The sequence below is a fragment of the Hylobates moloch genome, unplaced genomic scaffold, assembly GCF_009828535.3.
Source record: "Hylobates moloch isolate HMO894 unplaced genomic scaffold, HMol_V3 SCAFFOLD_1055, whole genome shotgun sequence".
Classification (NCBI taxonomy): Eukaryota; Metazoa; Chordata; class Mammalia; order Primates; family Hylobatidae; genus Hylobates; species Hylobates moloch.
This window is the reverse complement of record NW_026653330.1, coordinates 1-14,064: the sequence shown is the minus strand read 5'-3', so window position 1 is coordinate 14,064 and position 14,064 is coordinate 1. Positions and strand designations below refer to the sequence as shown.

The window sequence follows — 14,064 nt, the reverse complement described above, 5'->3', positions numbered from 1 at the left end:
ATGGTTTTAAAGAGGAGACAGAGAGGGCCGGGTGTGGTGGCTCACGCCTGTAATCCCAGCACTTTAGGTGGCCGAGGCGGGCTGGTCACTTGAGGTCAGGAGTTCGAGACAAGCCTGGCCAACATAGCGAAACCCCATCTCTACTAAAAATACTAAAAGAATTAGCGGGGTGTTGCAGCGCACGCCTGTAATCCCAGCTACTCAGGAGGCTGAGGCAGGAGAATCACTTGAACCTAGCAAGCAGAGGCTGCAGTAAACTGAGATCTGCGCCACTGCACTCCAGCCTGGGCAACAGAGTGATCGTCTCAAAAAAAGAGAAAGACAAAAATTCTTAAGGACATAAAAGAATTGTATTGCAAAGGAATGATCTGAGAACAAAATCCACAGGTTGCATGGGAACTTCCTGAGAACAGTAACCACGGATCTGGATGAGATACCAACTTGGGGGCTCAAAAATAACTGTTCAGGGCCAGGTGCAGTGGCTCATGCCTACAATCCCAGCACTTTGTAAGGCCAAGGTGGGAGGATTGCCTGAGCCCAGGAGTTTGAGACCAGCCTGGGCAAGACAGTGAGACCCGTCTCTACAAAAAATGTAAAAATTAGCTAGGTATGGTGGTACACACCTGTGGTCCCAGCTACTTGGGAGGCTGAAGTGGAAGGATTGCTTGAGAGCCCAGGAGGTCAAGGCAGCAGTGAGCTGTGTTCATGCCACTGCACTCCAGCCTGGGCAACAGAGTGACATCGTGTCTCAAAAACAAACACAAAATTGTTCAGCAACTTTTTTGCCAAAAGCAAAAATTTAAAAAATAACCCCAAGGGACATGTGGCAGAAGAATTCAAAATTATTTCAAAATAGTGGTTCTCTACCCTGGGAACACATTAGAATCTCCCACTTGTAAAAGTATTTGTAATATATCAATATCTGGGTCTCACGGGTCATAACTGGGTCTACAGTAATGTTACTGTAAGTGAATAATGAATTTAGCAAGCTTTTTTTTTTTTTTTTTGAGACGGAGTCTTGCTCTGTCACCCAGGCTGGAGTGCAGTGGTGCAATCTCGGCTCACTGCAAGCTCCGCTCCCGGGTTCACGCCATTCTCCCGCCTCAGCCTCTCCAAGTGGCTGGGACTACAGGCGCCCGCCACCACGCCTGGCTAATTTTTCTATTTTTAGTAGAGACAGGGTTTCACCATGGTCTCGATCTCCTGACCTCGTGATCCTCCTGCCTCGGCCTCCCAAAGTGCTGGGATTATAAGCGTGAGCCACCGCGCCCGGCCAAATTTAGCAAGCTTTGAGACATTAGAGAAAATAAGACTGAAACTCTAAATTATCCGGAAATTTACAAAAGTATAAAGATTCCCTATGAAAACCTGTGGATACAAACAAAACTGACTGCAGGGCATTTACAGTTTCAAATACTATTTTTAACAAGCACAATCTAAATTAACTAAAGTAAGCATTCAATACACAAGTGCTTGGTGAATAAAAATGACAAGTGGTAGTGAGAAGTGAATGTCAATGCATAAGGCTTATTTAGGCATGGTTTCCTCCTGATATGTGAGTATTGTCTACTTTACACTTTAGTGTCCAATATTGACATAATACTTCAAAAAGGCTACACTGAGTAACAAGGAGCCTATCTATTTTTTGGGGATTTTTTTGTGTAAGTGTACCTACTATATTGCTTATTTGCTGACACATTACCCTTTGATTTCAGGCTATTTAATAAATTAAAACAAAAATAAACGACATCAGTGAAGCCACAAATTCCAACATAACATCACATCTGGAGGTAATTTCTAAAAGTTTTATGTGTTTCTAGGTGGCAGGAGCTGTGAAAAAAGTGCAAATATAGAGGAGGAAAGAACAGAATTCTGAACTGCATTAATCATTTAACACATATCCTCAATAAAATGTATTCCATAAATCAAGCACCTTGTACTAGAACTACTTAAGTGGTGCTATAAAGAGCAATGTGAAAGATATTATAAGAATGAGAAAATATAATGAATGGCCTTACACTGGTAAACTGGATACAATCAGGGAAATGGATTCTTTTCTAGAAACGTTACCAAAATGGATTAAAAATAGAAACTCCACTAAAGAAGATGGGCAAGCACACCAATTATAAACTTAGCACAATAAATTAGCACAACCCTAATACTGAAATCCAAAGATAGTACGAAAAAGAAAACTACAAAATCATATCCTTAAAAAGTATAAACTCACAAATCCTGAAATATTAACAAATCAAATCTGAAAGTATAGTTAAAAGAATAAGGATCAAAGTCAGAGTCATTCCAAAGCTCGAAAATGGTTCTGCATTTCAGAATGGGGAGGACTATCAGCATGGCTTATATAAAATTAAGAGAAAATTCTTATGATTATATTGATGTCAAAAAATAATAAAGTGTAGAAGCCCTTCATTATTAAAACACTAAATAAACTGGGGGGTAAGGGAAGAAACTTCTAACTTAGTTATATACTGCAACAAAAAACTAGTTTTTCAGTTGTGCTTGATTCTGTCACAATGTCATTAAAAGTCCCTCCTCTTGATCTTACCTTTAGAACCAAAAGCAAAATCTCCAGAATTACTGGAAGCCAAGTCTGCAAATGAGAGCCCTGTGCTACTTCCAAATCCAAATGAAACTATTTTGCTTTCCCCTGGCAAAAGAAAAAGAACAATTTACTATTTCATTTGTGCTGAATATCAAAGCTTTACCCAGGACCTAGAGAGAACAGTAGAGCCTTGTATACTCTGGGATGAGGGGAGTTATTTAAATTCTGTCAAGTTACAAAATACATCCAATTCTGAGCTACTTCAGTATTACTAATTTTACAGGTGCTATTCACAAAGAATACTACAATACTACACCAAATGCATGCCAAAAATTATTTTTTATAAATGAGATGTACAGCTATCTATATTAAGCCAGATATTAAACTACAGTTTCTGCTCTATGGAGCCCACTATACTCTAAAGCAAGCATTCAGTCAAAGGAAGCGTTTTAGGAAACATCTGTATAAAAACTTTTTGTGTTCTGTACTATAAATAAGCTCGTAAAAATCAAACGTCTCATTTACACTTCGTCATAAGGACTTTTGGGGTCTTCTCTTAATTCTGCTAATGTGAAGCTGCATGATCTCTGAAAGCCCCATGCCTTATTTTCCTCACATGAAAATGTATGAGGTTTTAGGTATGAAGTCATCTTCCTCTTTTAGCACATTAAGACTCTCAAATGTCTATAAATGTAATATTTGTGACACTGAAGGCTATTTTTAAAAAGTAGGTAATGTACACAAAGCAATACAACTTAAACTTCCCACTTCCATCCCCAAAATCGAAATGAAAGAGAAAGCAATACCAAATGTTACTGTAACTGAATAATTAATTTAGCAAGCTTTGAAACTATTAGAGAAAATAAGAAATAACATTTAAGTAGTACCATAAAACTTTCTTAAATCCCTATTACAATATTTCTACAATTTCTTCATAATTAAAACACTTCGAATATGCTTGAGTGATAATATAATTCAAACAATATTTAAATGAAAACACTATCACAAAGGAAATTACATGTAACAACACTATTGTCTTTTAAACTCAGGAAAATAGGTCAGTCATAATGCTTTGTATTCCCTAATAACCACAACTCTATCAATAAAAACATGTTTATTTGTTGGCAAGACAGTACAATTTTTCTGATTATTATTACTACTACTAAGATGCCCCTTTATACATATCAAAATTTGTTTTAAAGGGAGTTTTCAGGATCTGCCTTTAAAAGTCTATCTTCTCAAATAAAGTGTCCCTTATGTAATACATGATAAACATATATCAAGTTTTACCTTGGCTTGTAGAATCTGTATCAATTTCCTTTCTAGTTGACAAATCTACAGGTTTGTCCATAGTTTCAGAGGAAACAGATGGTGAACTAATGGATTTGGTAATAGAATCAGGTTCTTCAGATTTACAGAAAGAAGGTACCATCACTTCAGTCCCACCTGTATATACACTGTCAGTTGTGCTAGTTATTTCTTCTGTCTGAGATTTCTGCAAAGAGGAAGTCACAAAATACTATGCCACTTAAATGCTAATTTACAAAAATGATTATACAATCTATTTCAAAGGGAATTGAGAACTTGGGCTTCTGGAGAAGATAGAATAAACACACTTCACCCTATCTCTCCTCAAAACCTATAACTAGATGCCTACACTGAAACATACAGAGCACCTCTAAGAAGCCTTGTAAAGGTGGATAAAAACAGGAAGAATAAGGATCTTGGGACCAGAGAGATAATCTGGAGGTTAAGATCCACATGGAGTTTTTCTGCCACTCCTATAACCCAGCCTGGGTGCTAGAGCAGCCCAAAAAAACTGGAACTGCCAATGGCACAATGTCAACAAAAAAAGAGACTCTACTTTCTTCTCAAGTGCACATAAGACATTCACCAAGACAGACCTCACAACATTTATGAGAACTGAAATTACTCAAAATATTTTCATAAACCATAAAGGAATTAAACTAGAAATCAATAAGAGAATGATATACAGAAGGAAAATCACCAAATATTTGGAAATGGCACAGTAGCATCTAATGTACAGATCAAAAAGAATGTCTCAAGGAAAATAAAATATTTCGAACTGCATGAAAGAGAAAATATCACATATTAAAACTTGCCGATTGCAGCTAGGAAGTGCTTAGAAGGAAACTTATAGCATTAAATACTTATACTAGAAATAAAGAATGATTTTAAATTCATAATTTAAGCTTTTTTTAATTAAGAAACTAGGCCGGGCACAGTGGCTCATGCCTGCAATCCCAGCACTTTGGGAGGCCAAGGCAGGAGGATCACTTGAAGTCAGGAGTTCGAGACCAGCCTTACCAACATGGTGAAACCCCGTCTCTACTAAAAATACAAAAATCAGCCACGCCTATAATCACAGCTACTCGGGTGGCTGAGACACGAGAATTGCTTGAACCCAGGAGGCAGAGGTTGCAGTGAGCTGAGATCATGCCACTGCAGTCCAGCCTGGGAGACACAGCGAGACTGTCTCAAAAGCAAAAAAAAAAAAAAAAAAAAAAGAAACTAGAAAAAAGTGCAAAATAAACCCAAGGCAAGAAGGAAATAATAAAGAAGAGAAATCAATAGTATTTTTGAAAACTCCAGACATGGTTTCATTGGTGAAAATGCTCAATATTTAAAGGGAAAATGGCACCAAGTCAACACACACTCTTCCAGAAAACAGCAATACAGAAAATACTTCTCAATTCATTTTATGATATCAGTATTACCATTTTTTTAAGAGGCAGTCTCACTATGTTGTTGTCCAGGCTGGAGAGCAGTGGCTATCCACAGGCACAATCATAGCGCACTGCAGCCTGGAACTCCTGGACTCCCGAGCAATCCTCCTACTCAGCCTCCCAAATAGCTGGGACTACACACACACATCACTGGGCCCAACCAGCATTACTCTTACATGGAAACCAAAGACAGTATCAGAAAACTACTAGCATCCTGATAAATATAAACCCAAAAATTTATAATAAGATTTATGCAAATTGAATGCAACCACATATCAAAATTATACCATGACCAAGTGAGGTTTATCCTGGAATGCAAAGTTAGTTTTCTGAACATCTGAAAATGCAATGTCATTCACAGATTTAATAAAAGTCACACGATTGTATCAACAGTTAAAAATTTTTGACAAAAAGGTAAAAACTAGGTGATGATGTGTCAGTGTAGATTCATCAACTGTAACAAGTGTACAATCTTTTCTTTCCAAAGAAATTTTAGAATTCACTTGTGTATATCCATAAAGAATTCCTGGCCGGGCGCGGTGGCTCACGCCTGTAATCCCAGCACTTTGGGGTGGCCAAGGTGGGTGGATCACGAGGTCAAGAGATTGAGACCATCCTGGTCAACATGGTGAAACCCCGTCTCTACTAAAAAAATACAAAAATTAGCTGGGCGTGGTTGGCACATGCCTGTAGTCCCAGCTGCTTGGGAGGCTGAGGCAGGAGAATCACTTGAACCTGGGAGGCAGAGGTTGCAGCGAGCAGAGATCACCCCACTGCACTCCAGCCTGGCGACAGAGCGAAACTCCATCCCCTGCCAGAAAAAAAAAAAAAAATTCCTGAAGGGGTTTTGACTGGTGTTCTGTTAAATCTATAGATCAATTTCAGAAAATTGATATTCTAGTTATTTTGAGTTTTCCAATCCATGAATAGTATACCTTTCCATTAATTTAGATTTTTTTTTTATTTCATCAGTGTTTTGTAGCTTTTGGCATATAGCTCCTGTGTAGAACAAAATTAAAATTCCTTCTTTCCTGGCCATAGCTGATTAGTCTAGACCCTTAAACCCATTTAGTAGCCACAACCCATTATTACTATTTGGTAAGAACATTCTAGGTCAGGTGCATCACCTGAGGTCCGGAGTTCGAGACCAGCCTGCCCAACATGGCGAAACCCCGTCTCTACTAAAAATACAAAAATTATCCAGGCGTGGTGGCAGGCGCCTGTAATCCCAACTACTCGGGAGGCTGAGGAAGGAGATTCACTTGAACCTGGGAGGTGGATGCTGCAGTGAGCCACGAGCATGCCATTGTACTCCAGCCTGGGCAACAAGAGTGAAATTCTGTCTCAAAAATAAATAAATAAAAACATTCTAAAGTTTACTGCATCAACAAAGGCAATGGAACTAAAAGGAAAATTTATTAGAGATGTTCTTACTTGAGCTTCCTGAACTTTTTGAAGCTCTGATTGAAAGTCTTCCCCATTTCCATTGTCTTCATCAGTATCACTACAGACTCCACAAAAAAATGTAGGTGGAAGTTTTAACGTATCTGCTTTTGCCTTCTCTTCAACTGTTGGTTTCTTTTCCCAAACAATGATACATTCTTTCTCATTATCTGAAAAATCAGTACAACACAAGCAAACGAAATTAGATGAAGCCCAACTTCTCTACAATGGTAGTCATCAATATAATCTACAGACCCAGGTAACAAGACCTGTACATACTAATGAAAAACAAGGAACACCCAGAAAAGAATATTTTCACCTGTTAGTTTTAAGTACTTTAAATCACCATGGGCATAATAAAATTGATAATTATAGAAATTATCAGACTAGGTTATTCCTTCTAAATACAAGACTTGTTAAAAGCATTATAAATGTCCTTTACACTTAACATACCTGCTGTATTTTCTTCCAAGGGTCTACATTTTTCTGAGCCATCCAAATATAGTTTTCCATTAAGTTTCTTGACAGCTGTTTCGAAATCTTCATCTTAAAATACAATTGATTAAAAGAATTTCTAGTTAATTTTGGGGGATTTTCCTTGCTTAGAGACTACCTCCAACTTCACCCTTTCTCACTCTCCACATTTGAATTGCAGCCAATTTTATATCTTTAATACCTCTCTTACTGCTAGAGCTTTAGCTCAGCCTCTCATCTTGTTTGAGCTGCTCTCATTTTAGCTCATCTTCCGATCTCCTTGTCCCATAACCCAATACTGTATACCACTGTCCAGCTGATTCTATTGAGACTTTTATTTAACTGTCCAGCTTAAAAACTGTTACGGCATACAAAGTTTTCCACTGGAACCTTGTCTGCCTTATCTCTCTCTTCCACATCTTTAAGACTCCAGCAAAATTATAATTATTTTAAATCCCCTCAAAACACGTGCCTGGCACATTAGCCATCCAAAAAATGCTTGCTTAATGATTGCAGTCCTTTTGATCATTATAGCCATTGACCATTTACACATACATTTAGGGTAAATATCTACCTGCAAGGATATTAGTGATAAGTTCTAAGAGGCAGGCTTAAAATAATTAAACCATACTCCCAATTTTACTAAGATTAGCGGGAACAGAGTGTTTTTGAAATAACAAAAGTTTTACCATCCTCCTCTTCTTCACTAACATAATCTGGTCTATTCTTGTAGCAGAAGAAAGTTGGAGGAAGTTTAAGTTTGGTTGCAAGGGCTTTCTGCTCAGCCGTTGGAGTTAGTTCATATACAATGAGAACATCATCATCTGAGGGGGAATCTTCAGGTTTTTTCTTCTCTTTTGCTGTAACACCAGTCAAAAAAATTGACAAAGATAAGGTATTAAGTATTGACGTTAATACTCTAACTGAAAACAACCATGGAACTTATCTATAGGTTAAAACAGCATACTGATAAAAGACATATACTTTGATGCAGAGATGTACGATAATCATGAATTAGAATTAGCATCCTGATTTAGTGTTCTACCAAAAACCCTAAATGAACACAGAATCTATTTAAAACCAAAGAAAACAAAAAAAAATCTTGTGTTTAACAGTCATTGAAAAGAATTACTACTAATTTCTAGAATTTAAAAGGTTAAAAATTTTAAAGTGTTGCCTAACTATACTTAGCATACAACAGTTTACCAAAATATTCATGCATTTGCAGCAATTCAAAAAAATCTTAAAGAAACATAAGCAAGTATTAGTATACATATGAAGCTAATCCAAAGCCAACTGTGATTAATTCCTGTAAGGGAAGTTAACAATTGCCAAGAATGGAAGGTGACTAGAGTTGCATCTAGTTTGCCTACGTTCAAGCATGATACTAGATAAAAGTAAATAAAAACTGTTACTCTATGGGTAGCTAACAATATAAAATCTAAGACCATTCACATGGCTGAAAACAACCCATCCCCAGCCACCATCAATGCAAAGGGCAAAAAATTAGAAAGAGAAAAAACCTATATACAACCTGTTCTGATCTGTTAATGTAAAGAATTATTTCTGGCTAAAGGAGTTTAATAAAGTAAGCCGGTCATGAAGCATGCCATGTATACCAACTGGTGACAGGGAAACATTCTGAGAGCTATGCTGTCCAATATGGTAGCCTAGCCACATTCTATTAAAACCTCACAAGGTGGCTAGTCCAAATCAAGACATGCTAACAGTAAGTGTAAACACACACACTGGATTTTGAAGACTTGGTGAAGAACAATAATGTAAAATATCATTTTTATATTAATTAGAAGTTAAAATGATATTTTGGACACAATGAGTTAAATCAAATATATCAATAAAATTACTTTCATCTGTTTCCCTTTTTAACTGTTTCTTTTTATTCTTTTTAATATGGCTACTCGAAAATTTATGTATTTATTTATTTATTTGAGATGCGGTCTTGCTTTGTCACCCAGAGCTGGAGTGCACTGATGTGATCATAGTTCACTGAAGCCTGGAACTTGTGGGCTCCAGTGATCCCTCTGCCTCAGTCTCCCAAGTAACGAATTATAGGCACAAGCCACTGCACCAAATGACAATTTTAAATTACATACACAGGTTATATTTTACTTCTACTGGATGACACTGCTCTGGAGAACCAGTGCCCTTCCTTTTACAATGTTAAATTTGTCCCTCTCCTTCATTATAAACAAAAACTTAGTATCATTTCCTAGCTAGGAGAAATAACAGTACACCGTAAGATACAGATGCTTGTTCCACTTCTGCTATTACTCAGTAAAGACACCTTGGGTAAATCAGGTTGAGGCCAAGATGGCCTCAGTTTACTCATGTCTAAAGTCTTCATTTCTAAGGTCCCTTGGGACAATGACATTATCAGATTCAAAACAGAATAAAGCTCTTTGTTCTACAGTAGTGTATAGGCACATTCGTTCTTAGGTCAGGGATTCCTAACCTGGAGCTCACAGAAATTGTATGCAAGTATACATCCACTTTTAAGTTAACACTTTTCACATTTCTCAAAGACTGTATCTTTAAAAATAAAAGATTAAGAGCTACCTTAGCTAGTAATAAAACTGGTATACTTTAAAAAAAAATCAGAGATTGTTACTTTATCATTGTACTTGCTTGGCATGGCTAAGATGTATTACTGGTCACTAATGGTGAGATTTCACTTCCCTAACCTGTTCTTGAAGGCCTTCAACAGATCCCACTTGTTCCACTCTAGTAGCCACACTTCTAAAAAATGATCTGTGCAACATATATAATATGCAAGCTTTATAGAATGCTGGCTGTTAAAAATGGGGTCCATTTTCAAATACAACATTTTTCTAAACCATGCACAAAAGAACAGCCCTACAGGGACACTCGTCCATACTGTATACATGCTGTTGCCACTACATTTGAATGCGGGCAGACGTTAGTGGCTAAAGATAAACATTAAATAAAACATAGGTCTTCATTGAGCAGACCTGAAATAACAGAGCAATGAAGTATATTACAAATCAGCATCCCAGTACATTTTAAAAAACAAACCAACAAGGGTGTCATGCCACCAGTCAAAAGGTACTTTGCTTAAACTGGCATTCTTTAACATGCATGTTGTAGTGGTAAGTACTTAATTTCATACAACCACAGTTATTAATACTTTGCTAAGGGCTACCAGCTGCTAAAAACTGCTGTTATCTCATACTGAGAATGCTAGTTCTATACCTTTGCTCTCAGGCTGTGAGGAAGGGGTGCTAGTCCAAAAGGCCATAGGATTAGATTTAAAGAGGCTAAAATTAAATCCTAGAAAATAAAGAATATTTCATTTTTTAACATTTTGGGAAACAGAATGAGTATGCTTTTAAAACATAAAAAGCCAGAATCCTTCAATTTATACCACCAATCTGATTGTCTTCCATATTCATTTATCCCTGTAGTTTCATTCTTTGCTCATTTAATAAATGAGCAAGACTGACATACAACATATAAAATGAGAACATCTCAATATCATGGTTTTTTTTTTGTTTTTTTTTTTTGAGACAAAGTCTCACTCTGTCAGCCAGTCAGGCTGGAATGCAATGGCATGATTTCAGCTCACTGCTGCCTTCATCTCCTGTGCTCAAGCGATCCTCCTGCCTCAGCCTCCTGAGTAGCTGCTAATTATAGGCACGCACTACCACATCTGGCTAATTTTTGTATTTTCAGTAGAAACAGGGTTTCACCATGTTGGCCAGGCTGGTCTCGAACTCCTGAGCTCAAGTGATCTGCCCACCTCAACCTCCCAAAGTGCTGGGATTCTAGGAGTGAGCCACCATGCCCAGCCTCGATATCATGTTTTCTGAGTGACAAAACAAACTGAACAAATGAAAATGAACACTTTAAAAAAAGACTCACGTTAATGTGCATGATTCAAGCATGAGTCCGTATACTGTACCGAGTTCTTTTGCTCTGCCCTAGCATGATAGAAGTATCTTCCAGTTACTGAAATGTCTTAAACTAAGTTCTCTTGCTCTTTGAAACCTCACTGTGAACTTAATAAGGGAGAAAAAAAATTGCTCAAATATTTTGGGGGTGTTCACAAAGCATCATTTATATCCCAACATTAGTATCCTACAAAGAGTCTGCATCAAGCTAAACATTACAAGAAAGAAAAATTGTGCTTAACTTTAACAGCAAAGTACTTACCCTTTTCTGGTGTTTTAAATGTGTGGTTGATTGAAGATTCTTCCGTTGGAAAGGAAGCAAAGAGATTTTTGACTTTGCTATCTGAAGACTGTTCGATATCAGAGTTCTTTGACAGTTCACATTTGTCAGGTTCCGCTTTGCTTTCAGATCCACTCTGGGCTACTGAACTAGTTTCACTATTGTTACTTTTCAAAGGTGCATTAAAACTAAATCCAAACAAAGACCCAGTGGCTGAACTGTTGCCAAATGCAAATGGTTTTGATTTTTCACTACCAAAAATGCTTTTAACAGACTCTGAACCAAATACAAACTTTGGAGGAGAAACCACTGCTTTTGTTGTTGTTTCAGATGTGCTAGACACTTCAACTTCTGAAGTTGCATCTGCTACATCATCACCCTGAATAACATCTGTCCTCTCTCTTGTGGTTTCTTCTAATACAGCTACAGCAATTTTGCCACATGGTGACTCTCTGGGAGTGCTTGACCGAGAAACATGAGGTGTTATCAAAGAATGTTTTTCCTGGGCTGCTTTTGCTGCTTCAAAAATTTTCTTAAACGAGTCTGCAACATCCTGTAGTTTAAAACGAACAGCTAAATGCTCTACTTTTCTTTCTCCATCTGCAAAATCACATGCAGTCCACACCCATACTCTTTCTGTCCCTTTCATATTTTGCAAAGTCATGTCTGGGGTTATTCTGTGATTGGCACAAAGTTTTAATACTTGGTCCCTTCTCATCACTATACGAACTTGCTTATTATCATAATTCTGTAAAATCTTTATATCACCAATGCCTCTTTCTTTCCACTGACCAACATCTTTATCGTATCTGTAGAGTTTTGCCCTGTGACTAAAAACAACTTGTTCATTTTCCTCACCACTGGATACTTCAACTAGATCAGGTAAAGGAACAACAGGTTCAAAGTACTGTCCATCTCTCTCTTCTTCTTGAGTAACATCAGATTCTTCATCAGTGCCAACTGAAGTCCCACTCTGATTCAACTTGGCAGGAGACTTAGATGGACTTAAAGCAGATTTAAAACTGAAGTTAAATCCTGTTGTTGACTCACCAAAGCGGAAAAGATTTTTTCTCACAGGGCTACTTGCCAATGGAGAAGCATGTACTGAGCTACTACTAACACTATCATCCAAAGCATCTTCCCTTAAATCATAGTTATCCCATTCTAATGTGGGCCCAGTGTTTTCAGGATTGGGTTTTATTGTTGTGTCTGAGGCACCGGCTGCAGCTGTACCTGAACTCTTATTCTCTTCCTCAGTGACTTTTGTTTGATCATTCGTCAAAAATGTTTTGAAATCTTTCAGTCCACTCTTCATTTCTTCAGCTCTCTGTATTAACTTGGCAGCTCTGCCAGTATCTACAAGTTTATGGGGAGTTTGAAGTGGTATGTCTAACAGAAGCCGCTGGCATTCCTCAAATTTTTGCTTGAATTCTTCAGCCAGCTCTGGTGTTTTAAATTTTGCTGCCAACTGCTCTAGTTTAGCATCACCATCAGAGAAATCACTGGCTAACCACATCCATGCTCTGTCTGATCCAGAGAGAGGCTTCAGGTTCATTGTAGTCGTTATCCAATGATTAGCACACACTTTTAGTACTTGTTCTCTTCGCATCAGCATTCTTAGTTTGCCATTGACCTCATTTTTGAGAATTTTTAAGTTCCCCAAGCCCCTTTCTTTCCACTGACTTATCTCAGCATCAAATCTAAATAGTTTTACCCGCTGTGAATACAGAACTTTTTCATCTTCTTCTCCTGTTACAAGTTCTACTTTTTCAGGCATTTGAACTACTGGTTCAAAATGGATGTCATCGCTGTCCTCAGTCTTATAGGCATCATCATCTTTCTCAAAGTCCCCAGAAGTGTTTGCTTTATCGGCCATTTTACCGCATTGTGATGAGAATAATTTTTCTCCAGCACCTGAAAATCCCTTGAAATTGGGGTCTTTTTTGCCAAACTGAAATCCTTCTCCTGAAGTTGATTTTGCAAGATCTGCAAATGTAAAAGTGCTACTTGTTTGCCCAAAAATCACACCACTACCATTCTTCTGGCTACTAATATCCTGAGCCTGGAAGCCAGTATCATTTTCAGGAGGCTTTTCACTTTTCTTTTCTTGATTTCCTGGTTCTGAAATGCCAAATTTAAATCCATCAGCAGACACAGGGATGGAAAATCCTTCTTTGGTTGACTTAAATTCTGTATTAGAAGAACCCTGAAACATAAATGAAGGTGAATTTTCTTGATCCACATGCCCAAATTTGAATCCTTGCTCTGTACTGCCAAACTTAAAAGCTTTTTCTGAGAAATTACTTTTAAATCCTGTTCCCACCTGACTTCCAGAAGAGTCATGCAACTTCATTTCTGAGCCCAATGTGAAAGCTGAAGGAGCTTCTGCAATAGGTTTATTAGTTGGTTTAGAGGCATCACAAGCCACACATTTTAAGGAAGAACTCTCATTTTGTACACAGCAAACACTACAATCCCACTGTCCTTTCTTGATGAACATTCCTTCAAATCCACTTTTTGGAGCCTTGCTTATCTCCGAAGAGGCAGGTGTTGAAATTGCAGTTGTTTGATTTTGTTTACTTGGACACTGACAAGCAATACATTTGGTAGCACTGGCTTCATTTCTTACTAAGC

At 37.6% G+C, this 14,064-nt stretch overlaps 1 protein-coding gene across 1 annotated transcript; it reads right to left on the bottom strand.

The window, feature by feature from the left end:
* Positions 1-2,279: 2,279 nt before the first annotated feature.
* On the bottom strand, positions 2,280-14,059 carry LOC116464580 (E3 SUMO-protein ligase RanBP2-like; the record flags this gene model as incomplete). The annotated part of the gene is made up of 6 exons (XM_032147846.2): positions 2,280-2,662; positions 3,848-4,052; positions 6,739-6,917; positions 7,201-7,293; positions 7,911-8,081; positions 11,413-14,059. Coding segments are annotated over 6 exons (3,423 nt in total), but the record flags the coding sequence as incomplete, so codon positions are not given.
* Positions 14,060-14,064: the final 5 nt, after the last annotated feature.